The sequence below is a fragment of the Dendropsophus ebraccatus genome, chromosome 12, assembly GCF_027789765.1.
Source record: "Dendropsophus ebraccatus isolate aDenEbr1 chromosome 12, aDenEbr1.pat, whole genome shotgun sequence".
Lineage (NCBI taxonomy): Eukaryota > Metazoa > Chordata > Amphibia > Anura > Hylidae > Dendropsophus > Dendropsophus ebraccatus.
Genome location: NC_091465.1, coordinates 90,654,383 through 90,680,842, shown reverse-complemented (window position 1 = coordinate 90,680,842; position 26,460 = coordinate 90,654,383). Strand labels below are relative to the sequence as shown.

At 51.1% G+C, this 26,460-nt stretch overlaps 1 protein-coding gene across 5 annotated transcripts in view; it reads right to left on the bottom strand.

The window, feature by feature from the left end:
- The window catches only part of KMT2B (lysine methyltransferase 2B), a 56,255-nt gene extending 29,795 nt beyond the window's left edge, over positions 1–26,460 (bottom strand). For 4 of the 5 annotated variants that reach the window (XM_069948905.1, XM_069948907.1, XM_069948906.1 and 1 more), the window contains exons 1-4: positions 11,085–11,348; positions 4,082–4,154; positions 1,235–3,834; positions 64–120 (exon numbers count right to left, since the gene is read on the bottom strand). In XM_069948905.1, the coding sequence (XP_069805006.1) occupies positions 64–120; positions 1,235–3,834; positions 4,082–4,154; positions 11,085–11,318 (2,964 nt within the window). In that variant the 5' untranslated portion in view covers positions 11,319–11,348. Of the gene's footprint in view, positions 1–63; positions 121–1,234; positions 3,835–4,081; positions 4,155–11,084; positions 11,349–26,280 lie in introns of those variants that run through there. The other variant, XM_069948908.1, reaches the window with a different exon arrangement.

The following is a 26,460-nucleotide window of genomic DNA, read 5'->3' as shown; positions in this document are numbered from 1 at the left end:
ATTCAGTCTGCAGCAACATCAAGAAGCCGTCTGATCCCCACTGATCCCAGGAGCCTCCAGTACCTGAGCCGCAGGGGACTTGGGGCCATTCTCACCCTGAGGAGAATCATCGACCGCAGCCTAAAACATGCAAGAGAAGGGGGTCACATCATGTGTACTAACATGGAGCTCCTCCTGACATCCTCTGTGCTGCTGGGGACCCTGCTCCTCTCCTTGACATCCTCTGTGCTGCTGGGGACCCTGCTCCTCTCCTGACACCCTCTGTGCTGCTGGGGACCCTGCTCCTCTCCTGACACCCTCTGTGCTGCTGGGGACCCTGCTCCTCTCCTGACACCCTCTGTGCTGCTGGGGACCCTGCTCCTCTCCTGACACCCTCTGTGCTGCTGGGGACCCTGCTCCTCTCCTGACACCCTCTGTGCTGCTGGGGACCCTGCTCCTCTCCTGACACCCTCTGTGCTGCTGGGGACCCTGCTCCTCTCCTGACACCCTCTGTGCTGCTGGGGACCCTGCTCCTCTCCTGACACCCTCTGTGCTGCTGGGGACCCTGCTCCTCTCCTGACACCCTCTGTGCTGCTGGGGACCCTGCTCCTCTCCTGACACCCTCTGTGCTGCTGGGGACCCTGCTCCTCTCCTGACACCCTCTGTGCTGCTGGGGACCCTGCTCCTCTCCTGACACCCTCTGTGCTGCTGGGGACCCTGCTCCTCTCCTGACACCCTCTGTGCTGCTGGGGACCCTGCTCCTCTCCTGACACCCTCTGTGCTGCTGGGGACCCTGCTCATCTCCTGACACCCTCTGTGCTGCTGGGGACCCTGCTCATCTCCTGACACCCTCTGTGCTGCTGGGGACCCTGCTCCTCTCCTGACACCCTCTGTGCTGCTGGGACCCCCCTCCTCTCCTGACACCCTCTGTGCTGCTGGGGACCCTGCTCCTCTCCTGACACCCTCTGTGCTGCTGGGGACCCTGCTCCTCTCCTGACACCCTCTGTGCTGCTGGGGACCCTGCTCCTCTCCTGACACCCTCTGTGCTGCTGGGGACCCTGCTCCTCCCCTGACATCCTATGTGCTGCTAGGGACCCTGCTCCTCTCCTGACACCCTCTGTGCTGCTGGGGACCCTGCTCCTCTCCTGACATCCTCTGTGCTGCTGGGACCCTGCTCCTCTCCTGACATCCCTTGTGCTGCTGGGACCCTGCTCCTCTCCTGACATCCTCTGTGCTGCTGGGGACCCTTGCTCACCATGTCAGTGGTCTTCTGCTTGTCAATCTTGAAGAGCTGTATCTTGGCCTTCTCCAGCAGGCTGATCACCTTTTTGTCGGTACCGGAGAGGGTGATTTCGCTGGGTGGGAAGGGGGCGGCCTGGTTTTGGGTCGGGGGTCCGCTGAGGGGGCTAGACTGGGATTTCACAGCCAGTTTGCACACAGCACCATTCTCTGTGCACAGCGTCATGGCTCCGATCTCCAGGGGTTTGTTGGATGCGTCCAGGACATCGTTCTGCTGCAGGTTGCTGCTGGGCTTCTCGTGTGGCTCAGGATGTGTTTCGGTCTTCTTGATCCTCTCTGCCGCCTCCAGTGAGATGCAGGGAACCTCCATGTTACCAGAGAGGGAGTCCACGAAGAGAGGTAACGCCAGGTGATTGGCCCGCCGCCCCGCAGGCTGTGGATCACCAGGTTTAGCAGGAGACAGCAGGACTTCTGGTGAGGAGGTGGCAGAGGAGGAACCATGCTCGGTGGGATGTAAGCGGCTGGCGGAGGCTAAGGTGGGCGGCTTCACCTCCTTGTCATGAAGGGAAACAGACTGGTAAATCTTCAAGTGTGCCTCACTGGGCGTAAACTGCGGGGCGCGAAGGAGCGGGGAGCGCTTGGCAGACTCCAGTTTGGGGGTAACATTGGATGGGGGAGGGGAAGACGGAGTGGAGGCAGGGGGACTGGGCTTTAACGGGTCCTCCGGTGAGGTCGGAGACTGCAGACGAAACAGAGGGGGGTGAGAACTCTGCGACTCCTGGACCTCCAAAACGTTTGACGACCTCCAACAAAACGTCGGGGCCCGGAGGATGTTTTTGCGAACTGTTTCGGAAGGAGCTGATGGAGCAGACTGAAGAGCGGGGGAAGAGGCAGCGGATGAAGGAGATGACGCCGTCAGGGTGGAGTCCGTGTGCGGAGAGATGGGAGGTAGCGTGCTGAGGTGATCGTCTTCACTGAAGAGACTGAAGCGAGGGTCAGAGGGAGGGAGGAGAGTGTCGGACAGCACCTGCTTCTCCAGCTCCGCCATGGACAGCACCGGCTTAGCAAGAACCTTCTTGGTCTGGTTTTCTGTGGCCGGTGTCTGGGAGTCGTCCATGAACCTACGAGGCATCTTGATGACCCGGGAGGGGCGGGCGCTGACGGCAGGTTTCAGGAAGCCGCTGCTCTCACTGCTCGAGGTTTCAGCTTTGGGAACCTGCTCCTGTGGTTTGGGCTGAGCCTTAGCTTGCGCCTCCATCACCTTGGCCATCAGTCTACGAGCCGCCATGCGTTCCGCCTTCTGAGAGCGGCTCTGCTTAGCTTTCTGACCCCTTCTCACAATCTTAATCTTTATGTGTGGGTGCGGCGGCTCAGACGTGGAAGGAGACCCATCCCCTAAACCCCTCTGTTCATTCCCTGGAACTAAACATGAAGTTGTCCCTACCTCTGAAGACTCCAGAGAGTCCACCCCCTCCACCCTGTACTCCGGCTCCGGACTGTCCTGAAGCTTCTCCTCAGAATCTGCAATCTCTTCGTTGTCCATTTCATCGTTCTCTTCATCGTTTGCCGCTTTGTCATCCTCAGGGACTGGCGTTTCGGTGCCATCTTGGCCGTCGTTCTTTGTTTGATCAGTGGTTTCTTCCTTTGTAGGTGTCGCTACTTCTGCGAATAATACAGCAGGTGGTTCATTGCCCATCACCGGAGGATCAGGCTCAGTCAGTAGTTTCTCATCTTGTTCGTACTTCTCGGCGGCGTCTTCAAGTGTTGCCATTTCAGCCGCTGGTCCTTCCGGTTCACTCTCTCGCCTACACCCCCCTCGCAGCTTCCACTTGACTTTGGGAACGAGTCGGCCCTTCAGTCCCCTCCGTTTGGTCAGCCCTTTAGCCCCTTTGGAGATTCGTTCTCCAGTTTCTGATTTCCTGGATCTGTGAGTTTTTGGAGTCTTAGAAGTCCCATCGAGATCAGTCTCAGTAGTTGTGTCCATGGAGTCATCTATGGAGGATATTGTCTTCCTGGTATTGTCACTGGTGGTCACTGGGTCTGAGGGACATTCCAGCAGAGGTTCTGCGCTACAACAGTCCCCAGCAGGTCCGTCCTGATGAGAGTCCACCTTTTCTACACTATCCATGGCGCCTACTTTGCTCCATGCAGGTAAAGTCTGAGGGACACGTCTAACACCAAACCTCCTTGCGTTCTTCTTTCTACGTCTGCTGCGGATGGGAGGATGTGCGGAGCTGGCCAGCTGCTTGGGAGGAACAGCTTCCTTGGTACATTGTGTTTCAGGGGACGGGCAGGGAGATGAAGCAGAACTGGGACTTAGGGAGGATTTCTGCCTTTCCTTACAAGAATACAGTAATGTAGAAGAATTCAGACTGTACAGAGAGGGGTCCAGCTGCGTCAGGTGAACCCGCACAACCTTCTCCGGGGTGAAGCTCCGCTTTATGTTTGAAAGTACGAGGTCCGTCTGCAGCTTGATGGGGGTGGTGGGGATCTCATGCTTCACAGGCGGGGTAGCCGGACTCGTAACCTTAGTGCAGGGAGTGATGGGACTCGCTGGTGTGGAGGGGGACACTGCAGGTGGAGGAGGAGAGCTAGATGACTCTGCTGTTCTACGATCTACAAAAAAGAGAAAAAAGTAAAAACATCTCATATTGCAGTCAAGGCCCCCATGCCCCTCACTATGGTGGGCCCCGTTACCAACAGCATCTTATAATGATCATGTGACAGACACCAGGAAGCACTGGTCACATTGTATCCTTGCAGTCACATGTTTGGGCCCTCCACCTCATGGGGACTGGAGGTGTAGAAACCCTAATGGGTGGTGGGCCACACATTATACATAGAGGAGAAGAGGGGTTCTCACCTTTACTAGATCGCAGGGCGCGGCGCACAGGACGCTGTACCGGCAGGTCATCAATGAAGCCCAGAAACTCCTCCTGCAAAATACAAAGAGAAGCGTTGGTTATAACTGCGGCACGAGGGGCCCCACAGCCACAAAGATGGCCGCTTACAGAGGCAATAACAGGTAATCATCAAATACACAAAGGTGGGAAATAATCCCACAGGGGGCCGGGTTAGCGTGGCTGCTACAGGGCACATGTCAGTAATCATATCCCCCCCCCCCCCCCCCCCAGCCGCCAGGTTCATCTCACGTCTCCGATTCTTTGTAACCTACACACAGCCACTATGACGCAGTCTACAGGCCACAGCTTTCCACTGACCCCCATTGACAATTACCTTGGCACTGCCATACAAAGCTTCACCCTCCCATCTAGAACCCTTTTCTCGTGTCAGTCTTTACGGTGGTTCTGGTTTTGTATTCAGGCAGATCAGGATGACACCCGAGTCACCACTGCTACATCTGCGGAGCTACTAACACCCAGCTGCTCCCTGACCACAGACAAGAGGGGCGCTGTTCTAAAAGACGGGATCCTCAGAGAGTCGCTCATCGTACCATGAAGAACGATTCAGACAGCTGTCAGTGAATGGTAACATGCCTGTTACTTCCAGACTGAAAACCAAACAGTTTATAATCCTCACTGCTGAGAGTTTGTCACAATGTGTAGAGTCCACACCAGCGTACCACAACCTGTGACTACAACCCCTAGTACAAATCCTTTGGGAGCTGCAGTACCGCAGGTTGGAGATCACTGCTTTATACAATGAGCAACACTGCTAGGGCATGCTGGGAGTTGAGTGTGATGGCACAGTCAAGCCGGGACAAGAAAGGAAACCTAGTCTCTGCTGCACCATGAGGTTTTACTTCAGGTGGAGCAGTATGTATTACTGCAGTGTTGGGTTACTACAGGTGGAGCAGTATGTATTACTACAGGTGGAGCAGTATGTATTACTGAGGTGTTGGGTTACTACAGATGGAGCAGTATGTATTACTGCAGTGTTGGGTTACTACAGGTGGAGCAGTATGTATTACTACAGATGGAGCAGTATGTATTACTGCGGTGTTGGGTTACTACAGGTGGAGCAGTATGTATTACTGCAGTGTTGGGTTACTACAGGTGGAGCAGTATGTATTACTGCAGTGTTGGGTTACTACAGGTGGAGCAGTATGTATTCCTGCAGTATTGGGTTACTACGGTGTTGGGTTACTACAGGTGGAGCAGTATGTATTCCTGCAGTATTGGGTTACTACAGGTGGAGCAGTATGTATTCCTGCAGTGTTGGGTTACTACAGGTGGAGCAGTGTTGGGTTACTACAGGTGGAGCAGTATGTATTCCTGCAGTGTTGGGTTACTACAGGTGGAGCAGTGTTGGGTTACTACAGGTGGAGCAGTATGTATTCCTGCAGTGTTGGGTTACTACAGGTGGAGCAGTATGTATTCCTGCGGTGTTGGGTTACTACAGGTGGAGCAGTATGTATTCCTGCGGTGTTGGGTTACTACAGGTGGAGCAGTATGTATTACTGAGGTGTTGGGTTACTACAGGTGGAGCAGTATGTATTACTGAGGTGTTGGGTTACTACAGGTGGAGCAGTATATATTACTGAGGTGTTGGGTTACTACAGGTGGAGCAGTATGTATTCCTGCGGTGTTGGGTTACTACAGGTGGAGCAGTATGTATTACTGATGTGTTGGGTTACTACAGGTGGAGCAGTATGTATTACTGAGGTGTTGGGTTACTACAGGTGGAGCAGTATATATTCTGCACTGTGGTGTTGGGTTACTACAGGTGGAGCAGTATATATTCTGCACTGTGGTGTTGGGTTACTACAGGTGGAGCAGTATATATTCTGCACTGTGGTGTTGGGTTACTACAGGTGGAGCAGTATATATTCTGCACTGTGGTGTTGGGTTACTACAGGTGGAGCAGTATATATTCTGCACTGTGGTGTTGGGTTACTACAGGTGGAGCAGTATATATTCTGCACTGTGGTGTTGGGCTACTACAGGTGGAGCAGTATGTATTCTGCACTGTGGTGTTGGGTTACTACAGGTGGAGCAGTATGTATTCTGCACTGTGGTGTTGGGTTACTACAGGTGGAGCAGTATATATTCTGCACTGTGGTGTTGGGTTACTACAGGTGGAGCAGTATATATTCTGCACTGTGGTGTTGGGCTACTACAGGTGGAGCAGTATATATTCTGCACTGTGGTGTTGGGTTACTACAGGTGGAGCAGTATGTATTCCTGCGGTGTTGGGTTACTACAGGTGGAGCAGTATGTATTCCTGCGGTGTTGGGTTACTACAGGTGGAGCAGTATATATTCTGCACTGTGGTGTTGGGTTACTACAGGTGGAGCAGTATATATTCTGCACTGTGGTGTTGGGTTACTACAGGTGGAGCAGTATATATTCTGCACTGTGGTGTTGGGTTACTACAGGTGGAGCAGTATATATTCTGCACTGTGGTGTTGGGTTACTACAGGTGGAGCAGTATATATTCTGCACTGTGGTGTTGGGTTACTACAGGTGGAGCAGTATATATTCTGCACTGTGGTGTTGGGTTACTACAGGTGGAGCAGTATATATTCTGCACTGTGGTGTTGGGTTACTACAGGTGGAGCAGTATATATTCTGCACTGTGGTGTTGGGCTACTACAGGTGGAGCAGTATATATTCTGCACTGTGGTGTTGGGTTACTACAGGTGGAGCAGTATGTATTCCTGCAGTGTTGGGTTACTACAGGTGGAGCAGTGTTGGGTTACTACAGGTGGAGCAGTATATATTCCTGCAGTGTTGGGTTACTACAGGTGGAGCAGTATGTATTCCTGCGGTGTTGGGTTACTACAGGTGGAGCAGTATGTATTCCTGCGGTGTTGGGTTACTACAGGTGGAGCAGTATGTATTCCTGCGGTGTCGGGTTACTACAGGTGGAGCAGTATGTATTCCTGAGGTGTCGGGTTACTACAGGTGGAGCAGTATGTATTACTGAGGTGTCGGGTTACTACAGGTGGAGCAGTATGTATTACTGAGGTGTCGGGTTACTACAGGTGGAGCAGTATATATTCTGCACTGTGGTGTTGGGTTACTACAGGTGGAGCAGTATATATTCTGCACTGTGGTGTTGGGTTACTACAGGTGGAGCAGTATATATTCTGCACTGTGGTGTTGGGTTACTACAGGTGGAGCAGTACATATTCTGCACTGTGGTGTTGGGTTACTACAGGTGGAGCAGTACATATTCTGCACTGTGGTGTTGGGTTACTACAGGTGGAGCAGTATATATTCTGCACTGTGGTGTTGGGTTACTACAGGTGGAGCAGTATATATTCTGCACTGTGGTGTTGGGTTACTACAGGTGGAGCAGTATATATTCTGCACTGTGGTGTTGGGTTACTACAGGTGGAGCAGTATATATTCTGCACTGTGGTGTTGGGCTACTACAGGTGGAGCAGTATATATTCTGCACTGTGGTGTTGGGTTACTACAGGTGGAGCAGTATGTATTCTGCACTGTGGTGTTGGGTTACTACAGGTGGAGCAGTATGTATTACTGAGGTGTTGGGTTACTACAGGTGGAGCAGTATGTATTACTGAGGTGTTGGGTTACTACAGGTGGAGCAGTATATATTCTGCACTGTGGTGTTGGGTTACTACAGGTGGAGCAGTATGTATTCTGCACTGTGGTGTTGGATTACTACAGGTGGAGCAGTATGTATTCTGCACTGTGGTGTTGGGTTACTACAGGTGGAGCAGTATATATTCTGCACTGTGGTGTTGGATTACTACAGGTGGAGCAGTATATATTCTGCACTGTGGTGTTGGATTACTACAGGTGGAGCAGTATATATTCTGCACTGTGGTGTTGGGCTACTACAGGTGGAGCAGTATATATTCTGCACTGTGGTGTTGGGTTACTACAGGTGGAGCAGTATATATTCTGCACTGTGGTGTTGGGTTACTACAGGTGGAGCAGTATGTATTCCTGCGGTGTTGGGTTACTACAGGTGGAGCAGTATATATTCTGCACTATGGTGTTGGGTTACTACAGGTGGAGCAGTATGTTGCAGTCCCTACACCGGGGGGAGCACAGGGATGCAGTCCCTACACCGGGGGGAGCACAGGGTTGCAGTCCCTACACCAGGGGGAGCACAGGGATGCAGTCCCTACACCAGGGGGGGGGGAGCACAGGGATGCAGTCCCTACACCAGGGGGGGGGGAGCACAGGGATGCAGTCCCTACACCAGGGGGAGCACAGGGATGCAGTCCCTACACCAGGGGGGGGGAGCACAGGGATGCAGTCCCTACACCAGGGGGGGGGGGGGGGGAGCACAGGGATGCAGTCCCTACACCAGGGGGGGGGGGGAGCACAGGGATGCAGTCCCTACACCAGGGGGGGGGGGGGGAGCACAGGGATGCAGTCCCTACACCAGGGGGGGGGGGGGGAGCACAGGGATGCAGTCCCTACACCGGGGGGAGCACAGGGATGCAGTCCCTACACCGGGGGGAGCACAGGGAGGCAGTCCCTACACCGGGGGGAGCACAGGGATGCAGTCCCTACACCGGGGGGAGCACAGGGATGCAGTCCCTACACCGGGGGGAGCACAGGGATGCAGTCCCTACACCAGGGGGGGGGGGAGCACAGGGATGCAGTCCCTACACCAGGGGGGGGGGGAGCACAGGGATGCAGTCCCTACACCGGGGGGAGCACAGGGATGCAGTCCCTACACCGGGGGGAGCACAGGGATGCAGTCCCTACACCGGGGGGAGCACAGGGATGCAGTCCCTACACCGGGGGGAGCACAGGGATGCAGTCCCTACACCGGGGGAGCACAGGGATGCAGTCCCTACACCAGGGGGGGGGGGGGAGCACAGGGATGCAGTCCCTACACCGGGGGGAGCACAGGGATGCAGTCCCTACACCGGGGGGAGCACAGGGATGCAGTCCCTACACCGGGGGGAGCACAGGGATGCAGTCCCTACCCCGGGGGGGGAGGGGGGGGGAGCACAGGGATGCAGTCCCTACACCGGGGGGGGGGGGGGGGGGGGGGAGCACAGGGATGCAGTCCCTACACCGGGGGGGGGGGGGGGGGGGGGGGGGGGGGGAGCACAGGGATGCAGTCCCTACACCGGGGGGGGGGGGGGGGGGGGAGCACAGGGATGCAGTCCCTACACCGGGGGGAGCACAGGGATGCAGTCCCTACACTGGGGGGGGGGGGGAGCACAGGGATGCAGTCCCTACACCGGGGGGGAGCACAGGGATGCAGTCCCTACATCGGGGGGGAGCACAGGGATGCAGTCCCTACACTGGGGGGGAGCACCGGGATGCAGTCCCTACACTGGGGGGGGGGGGGGGGGGGGGGGGGAGCACAGGGATGCAGTCCCTACACCGGGGGGGGGGGAGCACAGGGATGCAGTCCCTACACCGGGGGGGGGGGGGGGGGGGGGAGCACAGGGATGCAGTCCCTACACCGGGGGGGAGCACAGGGATGCAGTCCCTACACCGGGGGGGGGCACAGGGATGCAGTCCCTACACCGGGGGGGGGCACAGGGATGCAGTCCCTACACCGGGGGGGAGCACAGGGATGCAGCCCCTACACCGGGGGGGGGGGGAGCACAGGGATGCAGCCCCTACACCGGGGGGGGGGGGGGGAGCACAGGGATGCAGTCCCTACACCGGGGGGGAGCACAGGGATGCAGTCCCTACACCGGGGGGGGGGGGGGGGGGGGGGGGGGGGGGAGCACAGGGATGCAGTCCCTACACCGGGGGGGAGCACAGGGATGCAGTCCCTACACCGGGGGGGAGCACAGGGATGCAGTCCCTACACCAGGGGGAGCACAGGGATGCAGTCCCTACACCAGGGGGGGGGGGGAGCACAGGGATGCAGTCCCTACACCAGGGGGGGGGGAGCACAGGGATGCAGTCCCTACACCGGGGGGGGGGGGGGGGAGCACAGGGATGCAGTCCCTACACCGGGGGGGAGCACAGGGATGCAGTCCCTACACCGGGGGGGAGCACAGGGATGCAGTCCCTACACCGGGGGGGAGCACAGGGATGCAGTCCCTACACCGGGGGGGGAGCACAGGGATGCAGTCCCTACACCGGGGGGAGCACAGGGATGCAGTCCCTACAACGGGGGGAGCACAGGGAGGCAGTCCCTACACCGGGGGGGGAGCACAGGGATGCAGTCCCTACACCGGGGGGAGCACAGGGAGGCAGTCCCTACACCGGGGGGGGGGGGGGAGCACAGGGAGGCAGTCCCTACACCGGGGGGGGGGGGGGGGAGCACAGGGATGCAGTCCCTACACCGGGGGGGAGCACAGGGATGCAGTCCCTACACCGGGGGGGAGCACAGGGATGCAGTCCCTACACCGGGGGGGGGAGCACAGGGATGCAGTCCCTACACCGGGGGGAGCACAGGGAGGCAGTCCCTACACCGGGGGGGGAGCACAGGGATGCAGTCCCTACACCGGGGGGAGCACAGGGATGCAGTCCCTACACCGGGGGGAGCACAGGGAGGCAGTCCCTACACCGGGGGGGGAGCACAGGGAGGCAGTCCCTACACCGGGGGGGGAGCACAGGGAGGCAGTCCCTACACCGGGGGGAGCACAGGGATGCAGTCCCTACACCGGGGGGAGCACAGGGAGGCAGTCCCTACACCGGGGGGAGCACAGGGAGGCAGTCCCTACACCGGGGGGAGCACAGGGAGGCAGTCCCTACACCGGGGGGAGCACAGGGATGCAGTCCCTACACCGGGGGGAGCACAGGGAGGCAGTCCCTACACCGGGGGGGGGGGGAGCACAGGGATGCAGTCCCTACACCAGGGGGGGGGGAGCACAGGGATGCAGTCCCTACACCGGGGGGGGCACCGGGCCGCAGTCTGCACACCGGGAGGGGAGGAGCGGCATCCTCCCGGGTGTTATTAGGGTCCCTCCCGCTCCCTGTGGGGCCCCCGGGGCCCCCGCCCACCTCAGCGCTCTCACTCTCCCGGCCGCAGGCCCTCGCCAGCCGCTCCATGTTCAGGTGGAGTTCCAGGATCCGGAGCTGGACGGGGTCTTTGATCTCCGCCGCTCGCCCGGCGCTCTGAAACGGGACCCGAATCCTGTCCGCCCGGTTCCCGCTTCTCCCCACCCACGGCCGGCCCGGAAAGCGGCCCCGAACCGAGCCCGAGGCTCCGGGACCAGCCGAGGCCGCAGCCGCCATCTTGATCCGCTCTGGGAACTACAATAATAATGCACACCGCGCCGGCGCCAAAGTCTCTACCGCCTCTGGGCTCGGGGAATCCTGGGACATGTAGTCCTGACGAATGGGGGTAGACTGTCGCTCAGGAGGACGGAAGACTACACTTCCCGACAAGCCCCGCGCTCGACGTTCTAGCGTACGGATCTGAAAGAGCGCAGGGGGACGCGGGAAATGTAGTCATGACTGAACGGCTTGGTTTCTGAGAAGAAACAAGCCGGTAGCCGGTAAAGGCGCACTGCCAACGCGCTGTACAGTAGTCTGGGACAACGATAAACACTGTACGGCGGAGTAAAACAGGGCAGCTTAAGAAATACCCCGAGAAATGGCCGTACTGCAGCATATACAGGCGGAGCGCCAGGCAGGATGGGAATTGTAGTTTATGCGGTCACGTTAATCATGCAGTTCCGTTCGATTGTGGACTACAAGACCCAGACGCAAAGCGAAAGAGAGCCGCTATGCATTATGGACGCCGAGTCTCGTGAAACCCCCACTTTACTGTACAGAAAATGTGGCCGGCGGGAACTACGCCGGGTGCTCTGATATGAGGCAGATAGCGGCGAGATTTCCCGCCTATTTCTGTGACATCCGAGAAATCGTAGAATGTGACGGAAAACCTCGGTGCGTGCTGTCCCCGTGCAGACCATGCGGCTATGAAACTGTGTATATTACGGCTCATGTCATCCTATAGACGCCATGCTATGTCTGGGTGTATTCCTATCGCCGTTTCTCTTTGTGATATGGAATTTTTCACCCGTGTTTTTTTATTCTTTTGATGATTTTGAGGGGAAAGCATCCACAGACACACAGGTTTTCTCTGGCGTTGTTTGTTTTTTTTAAAGCCAAAAACGGCTGAAAAAAATGCCATAACCACCAGAACCATATCAGCCATAACTACCGTAACCATAGCCATCAGAACCATATCAGCCATAACTACCGTAACCATAGCCACCAGAACCATATCAGCCATAACTGCTGTAACCATAGCCACCAGAACCATATCAGCCATAACTACCGTAACCATAGCCACCAGAACCATATCAGCCATAACTACCGTAACCATAGCCACCAGAACCATATCAGCCATAACTACCGTAACCATAGCCACCAGAACCATATCAGCCATAATTACCGTAACCATAGCCACCAGAACCATATCAGCCATAACTACCGTAACCATAGCCACCAGAACCATATCAGCCATAACTACCGTAACCATAGCCACCAGAGCCATATCAGCCATAACTACCATAACCACCGAAACCATATCAGCCATAACTACCGTAACCATAACCACCAGAACCATATCAGCCATAATAATAACTGCCGTAACCATAGCCACCAGAACCATATCAGCCATAACTACCGTAACCATAGCCACCAGAACCATATCAGCCATAACTACCGTAACCATAGCCAACAGAGCCATATCAGCCATAACTACCGTAACCATAACCACCAAAGCCATATCAGCCATAACTATCGTAACCATAGCCACCAGAACCATATCAGCCATAATAATAACTGCCGTAACCATAGCTACCAGAACTATATCAGCCATAACTACCGTACCCATAACCACCAGGACCATATCAGCCATAACAATAACTGCCGTAACCATAGCCACCAGAACTATATCACCCATAACTACTGTAACCACCAGAACCATATCAGCCATAACTACTATAACCACCAGAACCATATCAGCCATAACTACCTTAATCATAGCCACCAGAACCATATCAGCCATAACAATAACTGCTGTAACCATAGCCACCAGAACCATATCAGCCATAACTACCGTAACCATAGCCACCAGAACCATATCAGCCATAATAACTGCTGTAACCATAGCCACCAGAACCATATCAGCCATAACTGCCGTACCCATAACCACCAGAACCATATTAGCCATAACTACCGTAACCACAGCCACCAGAACCATATCAGCCATAATTACCGTAACCATAACCACCAGAACCATATCAGCCATAACTACCATAACCGTAGCCACCAGATACATATCAGCCATAACTACCGTACCCATAACCACCAGAACCATATCAGCCATAACTACCATACCCATAACCACCAGAACCATATCAGCCATAACTACCTTAACCATAGCCACCAGAACCATATCAGCCATAACTACCGTAACCATAGCCATCAGAACCATATTAGCCATAACTATTGTAACCATAGCCACCAGAACCATATCAGCCATAACTACTGTACCCATAACCACCAGAACCATATCAGCCATAACTACCGTAACCATAGCCACCAGAACCATATCGGCCATAACAATAACTGCCGTAACCAAAGCCACCAGAACCATATCAGCCATAACTACCGCACCCATAACCACCAGAACCATATCAGCCATAACTTCCGTAACCGTAACCACCAGAACCATATCAGCCATAACTACCGTAACCATAGCCACCAGAACCATATCAGCCATAACTACCGTAACCATAGCCACCAGAGCCATATCAGCCATAACTACCATAACCACCGAAACCATATCAGCCATAACTACCGTAACCATAACCACCAGAACCATATCAGCCATAATAATAACTGCCGTAACCATAGCCACCAGAACCATATCAGCCATAACTACCGTAACCATAGCCACCAGAACCATATCAGCCATAACTACCGTAACCATAGCCAACAGAGCCATATCAGCCATAACTACCATAACCATAACCACCAAAGCCATATCAGCCATAACTATCGTAACCATAGCCACCAGAACCATATCAGCCATAATAATAACTGCCGTAACCATAGCCACCAGAACTATATCAGCCATAACTACCGTACCCATAACCACCAGGACCATATCAGCCATAACAATAACTGCCGTAACCATAGCCACCAGAACTATATCACCCATAACTACTGTAACCACCAGAACCATATCAGCCATAACTACTATAACCACCAGAACCATATCAGCCATAACTACCTTAATCATAGCCACCAGAACCATATCAGCCATAACAATAACTGCTGTAACCATAGCCACCAGAACCATATCAGCCATAACTACCGTAACCATAGCCACCAGAACCATATCAGCCATAATAACTGCTGTAACCATAGCCACCAGAACCATATCAGCCATAACTGCCGTACCCATAACCACCAGAACCATATTAGCCATAACTACCGTAACCACAGCCACCAGAACCATATCAGCCATAATTACCGTAACCATAACCACCAGAACCATATCAGCCATAACTACCATAACCGTAGCCACCAGAACCATATCAGCCATAACTACCGTACCCATAACCACCAGAACCATATCAGCCATAACTACCATACCCATAACCACCAGAACCATATCAGCCATAACTACCGTAACCATAGCCATCAGAACCATATTAGCCATAACTATTGTAACCATAGCCACCAGAACCATATCAGCCATAACTACTGTACCCATAACCACCAGAACCATATCAGCCATAACTACCGTAACCATAGCCACCAGAACCATATCGGCCATAACAATAACTGCCGTAACCAAAGCCACCAGAACCATATCAGCCATAACTACCGCACCCATAACCACCAGAACCATATCAGCCATAACTTCCGTAACCGTAACCACCAGAACCATATCAGCCATAACTACTGTAACCATAGCCACCAGAACAATATCAGCCATAACTACCGTAACCATAAGCACCAGAATTATATCAGCCATAACTACCGTAACCATAGCCACCAGAACCATATCAGCCATAACTACCGTAACCACAGCCACCAGAACCATATCAGCCATAACTACTGTAACCATAGCCACCAGAACCATATCAGCCATAACTACTGTAACCATAGCCACCAGAACCATATCAGCCATAACCACTGTAACCATAGCCACCAGAACCATATCAGCCATAACTACCGTACCCATAACCACCAGAACCATATCAGCCATAACTACCGTAACCATAGCCACCAGAACCATATAGTTACATAGTTACATAGTTAATACGGTTGAAAAAAGACACATGTCCATCAAGTTCAACCAAGGAGGGGATGGATACAGGGAAGGGGGAGGGGTGATAGTACTATACATACAGGGAAGGGGGAGGGGTGATAGGTTCTATACATATGCATTTATATTATTTTGCTCTAAGAACTTGTCTAGCCCTGTTTTGAAGCCCTCTACTGTTGTTGCTGTGACCAGATCCTGTGGTGACTGTTCCACAGGTTCACAGTTCTCATGGTAAAGAAGGCTTGTCGCCTCCGGAGATTGAACCTTTTTTTCTCCAGGCGGGGCAGCGCCCCCTTGACTCTCCAGGCGGAGGCAGCCCCCCTTGTCTCTCCAGGCGGAGGCAGTGCCCTCTTGTCCTTTGAGGGGGTTTTACCTGGAACATCTTTTCCCCATATCTCTTGTAGGGGCCATTTATATATTTAAATAAGTTAATCATATCTCCCCTTAAACGTCTCTTCTCCAGACTAAACAAATGTAATTCTTTTAATCTCTCCTCATAACTAAGATGCTCCATTCCCCTTATTAGTTTAGTGGCCGTCTTTGTACCCTCTCCAGCTCTAGAACGTCCTTTTTATGAATCGGATTCCAAAACTGGACAGCATACTCCAGATGAGGACGCACCAAAGCTTTATAAAGCGATAACCCATATCAGCCATAACTACCGTAACCATGGCCACCAGACCCATATCAGCCATAATAATAACTGCCGTAACCATAGCCACCAGAACCATATCAGCCATAACTACCGTAACCATAGCCACCAGACCCATATCAGCCATAATAACTGCCGTAACCATAGCCACCAGAACCATATCAGCCATAACTGCTGTACCCATAACCACCAGAACCATATCAGCCATAACTACCGTAACCACAGCCACCAGAACCATATCAGCCATAACAGTAACTGCCGTAACCATAGCCACTAGAACCATATCAGCCATAACTACTGTAACCATAACCACCAGAACCATATCAGCCATAACTACCGTAACCATAGCCACCAGAACCATATCAGCCATAACTACTGTACCCATAACCACCAGAACCATATCAGCCATAACTACCGTAACCATAGCCACCAGAACCATATCAGCCATAACAATAACTGACGTAACCAAAGCCACCAGAACCATATCAGCCATAACTACCGTACCCATAACCACCAGAACCATATCAGCCATAACTTTCGTAACCGTAACCACCAGAACCATATCAGCCATAACTACCGTAACCATAGCCACCAGAACCATATCAGCCATAACTACCGTAACCATAGCCACCAGAACCTTATCAGCCATAACTACCGTAAACATAGCCACCACAACCATATCAGCCATAACTGCCGTACCCATAACCACCAGAACCATATCAGCCATAACTACCGTAACCACAGCCACCAGAACCATATCAGCCATAACAGTAACTGCCGTAACCATAATCACCAGAACCATATCAGCCATAACTACCGTAACCATAGCCACCAGAACCATATCAGCCATAACTACCGTAACCATAGCCACCAGAACCATATCAGCCATAACTACTGTACCCATAACCACCAGAACCATATCAGCCATAACTACCGTAACCATAGCCACCAGAACCATATCGGCCATAACAATAACTGCCGTAACCAAAGCCACCAGAACCATATCAGCCATAACTACCGCACCCATAACCACCAGAACCATATCAGCCATAACTTCCGTAACCGTAACCACCAGAACCATATCAGCCATAACTACCGTAACCATAGCCACCAGAACCATATCAGCCATAACTACTGTACCCATAACCACCAGAACCATATCAGCCATAACTAGCGTAACCATAGCCACCAGAACCATATCAGCCATAACAATAACTGCCGTAACCATAGCCACCAGAACCATACCAGCCATAACTACCGTAACCAGAACCACCAGAACAATATCAGCCATAACTACCGTAACCATAAGCACCAGAATTATATCAGCCATAACTACCGTAACCATAGCCACCAGAACCATATCAGCCATAACTACCGTAACCATAGCCACCAGAACAATATCAGCCATAACTACTGTAACAATAGCCACCAGAACCATATCAGCCATAACTACTGTAACCATAGCCACCAGAACCATATCAGCCATAACTACCGTACCCATAACCACCAGAACCATATCAGCCATAACTACCGTAACCATAGCCACCAGAACCATATCAGCCATAACTACTGTACCCATAACCACCAGAACCATATCAGCCATAACAATAACTGCCGTAACCATAGCCACCAGAACCATATCAGCCATAACTACCGTAACCATAACCTCCAGAACCATATCAGCCATAACAGTAACTGCCGTAACCATAATACCAGAACCATATCAGCCATAACTACCGTAACCATAGCCACCAGAACCATATCAGCCATAACTACTGTAACCATAGCCACCAGAACCATATCAGCCAAAACTACCGTAACCATAGCCACCAGAATCATATCAGCCATAACTACTGTACCCATAACCACCAGAACCATATCAGCCATAACAATAACTGCCGTAACCATAGCCACCAGAACCATATCAGCCATAACTACCGTAACCATAATCTCCAGAACCATATCAGCCATAACTACAGTAACCATAACCATCAGAAACATATCAGCCATAACTACCGTAACCATAGCCACCAGAACCATATCAGCCATAACTAAAGATGAGAGAAGCCACAGCAGGCGGGCAGGGGATGACTATGGGGGACACTGCGGAGTCTAATGTGGGCGACTCTTCTGATATCCAGTATCTTGTGACCGGTTCATGAATCCCGGATTATGGAAATTTTTGGGTGATTACTCACAACAGGCAGATTAAAAAAAGTTGCATCTAAAAACGAATCACCTTTCGGATCCCGGTTCATCAATAGAACTGGGCGAAAAACCCAAATACACTATTCACAAAAAAATAGCACAAAACCCTTGATAAATTTCCCCCTTTGTTCTTATTGGGATTCTGCTTATCCGGCTGCCGGCTTTGAAGTCTGCTCCGCTCTGTGCCGCTTCTGGGAACTTTTCCCAGTTTCCCAGGACTGGATCCATCTTCTCCCAGCACCTGGGGAGGAGCAGCACTCCATTGCCATCATAACCACCAGACCCACCATAACCATAACTGCCATATCCACCACCATCATAACCGCCAGACCCACCATAACCATAACTGCCATATCCACCGAAATCATAACCGCCAGACCCACCATAACCATAACTGCCATGTGCAATACTATCATATCCGCCAGACCCGTCCTAGCCATAACTGCAATATCTACCGCCATCATAACCACCAGACCCACCATAACTGCAATATCCACCGCCATCATAACCGCCAGACCCACCATAACCATAGCTGCCATATCCACCACCATCATAAATGCCAGACCCACCATAACCATAACGGCCATATCCACCGCCATCATAACCGCCAAACCTACCAAACCATAACTGCCATGTGCACCGACATCATAACCGCCAGAGCCACCATAACCATAACTGCCATGTGCAACGCCATCATATCCGCCAGAGCCGTCCTAGCCATAACTGCAATATCCACCGCCATCATACCCGCCAGACCTACCATAACTGCCATATCCACTGCCATCATAACCACCAGACCCACCATAAACATAACTTCAATATCCATTGCCATCATAACCACCAGACCCACCATAACCATAACTGCCATATCCACCCCCATCATAATCGCCAGACCCACTATAACCATAAATGCCATATCCACCGCTTTCATATCCGCCAGACCCACCATAACCATAACTGCCATATCCACCACCATAACCATAGCTGCCATATCCACCACCATCATAAATGCCAGACCCACCATAACCATAACGGCCATATCCACCGCCATCATAACCGCCAAACCTACCAAACCATAACTGCCATGTGCACCGACATCATAACCGCCAGAGCCACCATAACCATAACTGCCATATGCAATGCCATCATATCCGCCAGAGCCGTCCTAGCCATAACTGCAATATCCACCGCCATCATACCCGCCAGACCTACCATAACTGCCATATCAACTGCCATCATAACCACCAGACCCACCATAAACATAACTTCAATATCCATTGCCATCATAACCACCAGACCCACCATAACCATAACTGCCATATCCACCCCCATCATAATCGCCAGACCCACTATAACCATAAATGCCATATCCACCGCTTTCATATCCGCCAGACCCACCATAACCATAACTGCCATATCCACCACCATCATAACCGCCAGACCCACCATAACCATAACTGCCATATCCACCGCTTTCATAACTGCCAGACCCACCATAACCATAACTGCCATATCCACCACCATCATAACCGCCAGACCCACCATAACCATAACTGCCATATCCACCGCCATCATAACGGCCAGACCCACTATGACTGCCATGTGCAACGCCATCATATCCGCCAGACCCGTCCTAGTCATAACTGCAATATCTACCGCCATCATAACCACCAGACCCACCATAACTGCAATATCCACCGCCATCATAACCGCCAGACCCACCATAACCATAACGGCCATATCCACCGCCTTCATAACCGCCAAACTTACCAAACCATAACTGCCATGTGCACCGCCATCATAACCGCCAGACCCACCATAACCATAACTGCTATGTGCACCGCCATCATAACCGCCAAACCGACCAAACCATAACTGCAATATCCACTGCCATTATAACCGCCAGACCCACCATAACCATAACTGCCATAAATATAACCGTCATAATCTTAAAGGGGAAGTCCAGGCAAAATAATTTTAAGATATTACTAATAGACTATCTGGAGTATAGGTATGGTTTCTCTTACAGGTATCCAGGTTTTTCCTGTCTCCTTCTACCCTATTTATTACTCTCTCTCCGCCATTTTCTTTGCTGGTATCCTTTGGTTCACAGCTTGGATGCATGATTTACTCTTGCTCCTTTGATTTCTGAGAGTGATCAGCTATTAGGTGGGTTTTCTTAAAGTCTAAGTTTAAGTTACAATTGCACCATACTTATTAGTACTCCTCCTCAGTATGTCTTCAAGAGAATCTTCTGGGAGAAAAAGCTCTTCTAAAAGACATCACCTAACATGCAGAGATTGCGGTAGGTACCTTCGCTACCCCTTAATTCCATATATGGCAGGAGGCTGAATTTGTTTTTTTCTTTTCAGAAACTCCCCTGTCTGATGGCAGTGACTATACCACCTGTCTCTCATGCCGTCCTAAAATTCAGGACAAGAATGAGCCTAACATACAGGATGTTGTGATCTGGGTCAAGGATCTTATGCAGTAAGCAGCTGGATTGAGGTTTGGAATCTTTATTTTATACTATTAGACACTTATACTTGTGTCTCTTAGGTCTTCTATAAAGGATATGCGGGACTCCTTAAAGGAAGAAATCGCTACGATGATTCCTAAAAAGAAGCCCAGAAGAGCTTCTGAAGACGATTATACTGTGCGCCACCTATAAGTAAAAAGTTTTGGTCTCCGTTTCCACTAAATGAGGAGCAGTCTAAATCTTGGATTTCTCCTCCTAAGGTGGATAGAGCCATTTCCAAGTTGTCAAAAAATATATTAGTGCCATCTGAGGACGGGTCCAGTTTAAAGGACCCTATGGACCGTAGGATTGAAGCTACGTTAAAGAGATCCTATACCACAGGGTCTGGTCAGACCGCTATTGCGGTGGCCAATCACGAAGTTACCAAAACACTGAAAAGATGGTTATCAAAAATCCAAGATGACATAGATACAAGCATAAATAGGGATACTATATTAGCGTCTTTCAAAAATATATCCTTAGCAGTGGATTATCTTTATGACTCAGCCTCTCATCAAGCTAGACTCGGAGCCAGAGCCATGGCTCTCTCATCTGCATCTCGCAGAGCCTTATGGTTGAGGCCCTGGTCCGGAGATAATCAGTCTAAGTACAACGTATGCAGTCTGGAGTATTCTCCTGGCAAGCTCTTTGGTGCTGAGTTAGACACCCTTATGGAGGAATTGTCCGACAAAAAAGGTAAATCTTTACCAAGTAATCGAAGTTCCTTTCGGAGGAGACAAACTCGCTCTCCCCAAAGGTATAGGCAGTACTGCTACAGAGGCAGAGGGTACGGCAATTACAGGAAAGGAGGCCAGTCCAGGGGAGCTAAGTCCCCTAACAGAAGGAAAGAGTTCTTAGACGCCATCTTAGAGGTGGGGGGTCGCCTAGCGCAATTATTTCCGGCCTGGGAAAGGACCGTATCAGATGTGTAGGTCCTAAACATAATAAAGAGATCCTATGTTTTACCTCTTCACCCCCTGCCTCCAGATCGTTTTCTTGTATCCTCCCGTCTTTCTCCTCAAAAACAGGTCATCCTGGAAGAATCCATCCTGAACCTAATAAAGATCAAGGCCTTGGAGCCAGTTCCATTTTCGGAAAGGGGTACGGGAGTCTATTCTCCCGTATTTCTAGTCCCAAAACCTACTGGGAAATGGAGACTAATAATAGATCTAAGATTTCTGAACAAATTTATGACAAAGAACAGGTTCAGGATGGAAACTATAAGATCGGTGAAATCGCTCCTGAACAAAGGAGATTACATGGCATCGTTGGATCTCAAGGATGCATATTTTCACATCCCCATCTTCAAGAACCACAGAAGATTCCTGAGAGTGGCCGTTTATATTCAAGGTCAGTTACATCACCTCCAATTCAGCGTCCTCCCTTTCGGAATTACATCTGCCCCCTTTGTTTTTACGAAGGTAGTAGCCTCTGTCGTTGCAGTACTCAGAGTACAAGGAATAAATGTCATTCCCTATCTAGACGATTGGCTTCTCCTTGCAGGTTCAAGCAAGTGTCTAAACCAGAATGTGACAAGAAAGCTAGACCTCTCCTCTCTAGGATGGGTTGTCAATTGGAAAAAGTCCGATCTAACAATACAAAGAAATTTCTGGGATTTATAATAAATTCTGAAACAATGCAGATCTTTCTTACTCCAGAGAGGAAGGACAGAATTCAGGAAGGGTGCCGATATTTGAGAGTCCCCCGCCAGGTGTCCCTCAGAACACTGATGCGATTTCTGGGTCTTCTTTCCTCAGCAGCAGAGGCAGTTCCCTGGGTTTTGTGGCACATGAGATTTGTGGCACATGAGGATTTAAAAAGGAAAATCAGTTTATCTCCAAAAACAAGGTCGTCGCTCCTGTGGTGGTCAGAAGTAAAGGACGGTACCAATCTAGAAGAACCCACTTGGGAGATTGTAACAACAGATGCCTCAGGCTCAGGTTGGGGAGCACATCTTCGAGACCTAACCGTTCAAAGAAGTTGGTCATCCTTAGAAAGAACCCTCTCTTCCAACGAAAGGGAACTGAGAGCGATTCACAAAGCCCTGCTGCACTTCTCCCCACAACTTCAGGGATTGGCAGTGAAGATAAAGACAGACAATATGGCGTCTGTTTTTTATATCAACAAGCAGGGAGGCACCCGATCAAAACCTCTTTTTTTAGAAGTAGGAAAGATCTTGAATTGGGCCTAAAAGAACATACCTCGCATCATGGCGGTACATATCAAGGGAACCCAGAATGTACTGGCGGATCGCTTGAGCAGACAAATGACGATTCCGGGAGAGTGGTCCCTGAACAGGTCCGTCTTCAACCAGATCTCCAAAAGATGGGGCCATCCAGAGATAGACCTAATGGCGACACGAATAAATGTGAAAACTCCAAGATTTTGTTCTCTTTATCAAGCAGATCGTCCAGAGACCACAGATGCGATGTCCATACGGTGGGATTTCAACCTGGCTTACATATTTCTGCCCACTGCCATGATCGCCAGAGTACTGAAATAGATCAGGCACTACCAGGCCTCGGTGATAGCGGTCATACCATTCTGGCCGAAGAGGTCTTGGTTTGCCCAGCTCATATCGATGAGCAAGGGAGACTATTGGAAATTACCGATGGTACACAACCTGGTGTCTCAGGGCACTCACTTGTGTCAGGACCTGGAATCTCTCCACTTTACAGCTTGGAGATTGAACGGGCCTTATTAAAGAACAAATGTTTTTCCAATAGAGTGTTGGATACACTGTCTCATACGAGAAGTGAAGCCACCAATAAGTCTTATGCTAGAGTCAGAAGAGTCTTCCAGACTTGGTGCTCTTCTAGACAAAAGGACCCTACTGATCCCTCTATTCCTGACATACTAGAATTTTTGCAGGACGGATTCGATAAAGGCCTTTCACCAAGTACCCTTAGGGTTCAGCTAGCCGCCATTAAGGTATCCTTACAGAAGAGACTTCTGCAAGTTACAGAGGTAAAGAATTTTATTAAAGCTATATCTCGTCTCCGTCCAAGAATATCCAGACCAGTATGCCCCTGGGATCTGTCATTAGTTCTGAAAGTCCTGGCGGCTCAGCCTTTCGAACCCATATCTGAAATTTCCATTAAATTACTTACTTTAAAAACAGTTTTTCTCTTGGCTATTACTTCAGCCAAATGAATAGGAGAACTTCAGGCTCTATCTTCGTCTGAGCCTTAGGGGCCTATTCCACCGGACGATTATCGTTTGCATAATCGTTAACGATTAACGATCTCAAACGACCGCTATTGCGAAAGACCTGAAAACGTTCACTCATTTCCATGGAATGTTTTTTTTCGCTATTTATTCGCTATTGCGTTCGTATCTATTGCAAACAACCGAACAATGTCTTATTCAATGCGAACGATTTGCGAACGAGCAACAATAAAAATAGGTCCAGGTCTTATAAAGCGATCAACGATTTCTCGTTCGGTCGTTAATCGTTAACTGCATTTCAACCTAACGATTATCGTTTAGATTCGAACGATTTAACGATAATCTGAACGATAATCGTCCGGTGGAATAGGGCCCTTATACTACCTTGATGGGAGTGATGGGAGCGATGATAGGAGTGATGGGAGTGATGATGGGAGTGATGGGAGTGATGATGGGAGTAATGGGAGCAATGGGAATGATGGGAGCGATGGGAGTGATGGGAACGATGATGGGAGTGATGATGGGAGTGATGATGGGAGTGATGGGAGCGATGGGAGTGATGGGAGCGATGGGAGTGATGGGAGTGATGATGGAAGTGATGGGAGTGATGATGGGAGTGATGATGGGAGTGATGATGGGAGTGATGGGAGTGATGGGAGCAATGGGAGTGATGATGGGAGTGATGATGGAAGTGATGATGGGAGTGATGGGACCGATAGGAGTGATGATGGGAGTGATGATGGGAGTGATGGGAGTGATGATGCGAGTGATGGGAATGATGGGAGTGATGATGGGAGCGATGGGAGTGATGATGGGAGTGATGATGGGAGTGATGATGGGAGTGATGGGAGCAATGGGAGTGATGGGAGCAATGGGAGTGATGGGAGTGATGATGGGAGTGATGGGATCGATGGGAGTTACACCGTCCTTGGGTCATCTCCCCTTTCTGAGGGTGGCGGTACCAATAGTCCGGGTGGGTCATAGCTCCACTCCGGACCACAGTGATAAGTACCCAAGGGACTCATCACAACCCGGCAGGTCACCAACCACAGGGGAAAGGGTATATCCAGCTTTAAAGACCAAAAGCAGGTGTGCCACTATACCTGTGTTCGGAGTCAGCATTGGCGTCACTACAACATACCATCTGGCTGGGCTATATTCCACCGACAACCCAGAACAACTCCATAGGTGGCCGGTCGAGCACACACCACAGTAGCGCCACCCCTCGATGAAGGCGTTTAGCCGAAATGTACGTTGGGGTGCATCACACTGGGCTTTGTGTGAACCAGCACTTAAGGTATACCATAGTATATATTCCTGCCTTTTGATAACGTTACATTCCCTTTTGGGTTGATGTTAAGACTTGCTTGTATCACTATGGCTCCAATTTGTGAGGGTATTTAACCCTTTGTGGGAGAGTGATTGATTTGTGTAAACTACATATATGGTTGCCCATGTGTTTTGCCAATAGCAGTTCTGATTCGTCTGTCTTTTATTATATGGTACTCCTATCTAAGATTAATACAGAGGGGTTTTATTTATATGGTTTTGGGTCATGTTTTTGCTTAGTTGAACCCTTTATGATTAGCCCAGTATTATTTCCATGCAATAAGGGGGACATGTATCATCGTGCTGTCTGGGGGTTTTCGGCGGAAAGTGCCGTTTTGCGCAATATTTTATTCGCAACTGGCCGATTTGCAAATAAAATATTAGCAAATTGGCACTTTCCGCGGGGGGGGGGGGGGGGGGGGCGGGGAGGGGGTGTGAAGGGGGTGGAACGGAGGGCGCGGACTCAGAGTCCGCGTGATTCACCATCCGTTCCGCAAAAAGATACGCCGAAAACCTACTCCAGTCCTCAGCTGGCGTAGGTTTTCAGCGGTGCGCACCAGAGCGCACAGGATTTATGTAGAGGCAGTCTGCCTCTACATAAATCCCCGTAGCGCTGGAGATGCGGGGACATTTATAAGTCCGGCGTAAAAAACGCCGGACTTAATAAATATCCCCCTAAGTGTGTCTAACTACTCAATGTAAGTTGTATATTGTTCTTGTAAGGGGTTAACAGGAGTGGCTGCGGCACAGCGGGGAGCACTGGAGGGAACTGTGAGAGAGGGAGCTGTATAGAGAGTCTCTGTGGAGGAGTTACTGGTGCCTGGAGGGCTGAGAGACTTTGGTGAAGGGCATGCCAGGATTCTGGTTGGCTAAGTCCCAGAGACTATCCTGTGTGGACCTGGAATCTACTCCCTCTATGAACCTGCCATGATGATGCGTTCTGCATCTGTAGGTGTGAAGGTGTCTAGTTGGCGGACAGCTCTGAAGGCAGCGTGTAGTGCGAGTGCATAGTCTCTGAGGGTCTCACCTGGCTTCTAGTGTCTGAGGGGGACTGGATCTCAAATTCTTCCCTTAGCTTGTTGAGGTTGGCATCAACACTGGTCTTGTGAGCGGGTGCCCAGGTACGAACCTCCTCAGCTGCTGGTCCTTCTAACTGGTCTAGGAGAATCTCCACCCGCTGCTCAGGAGACATTTTAGTGATCTGCGC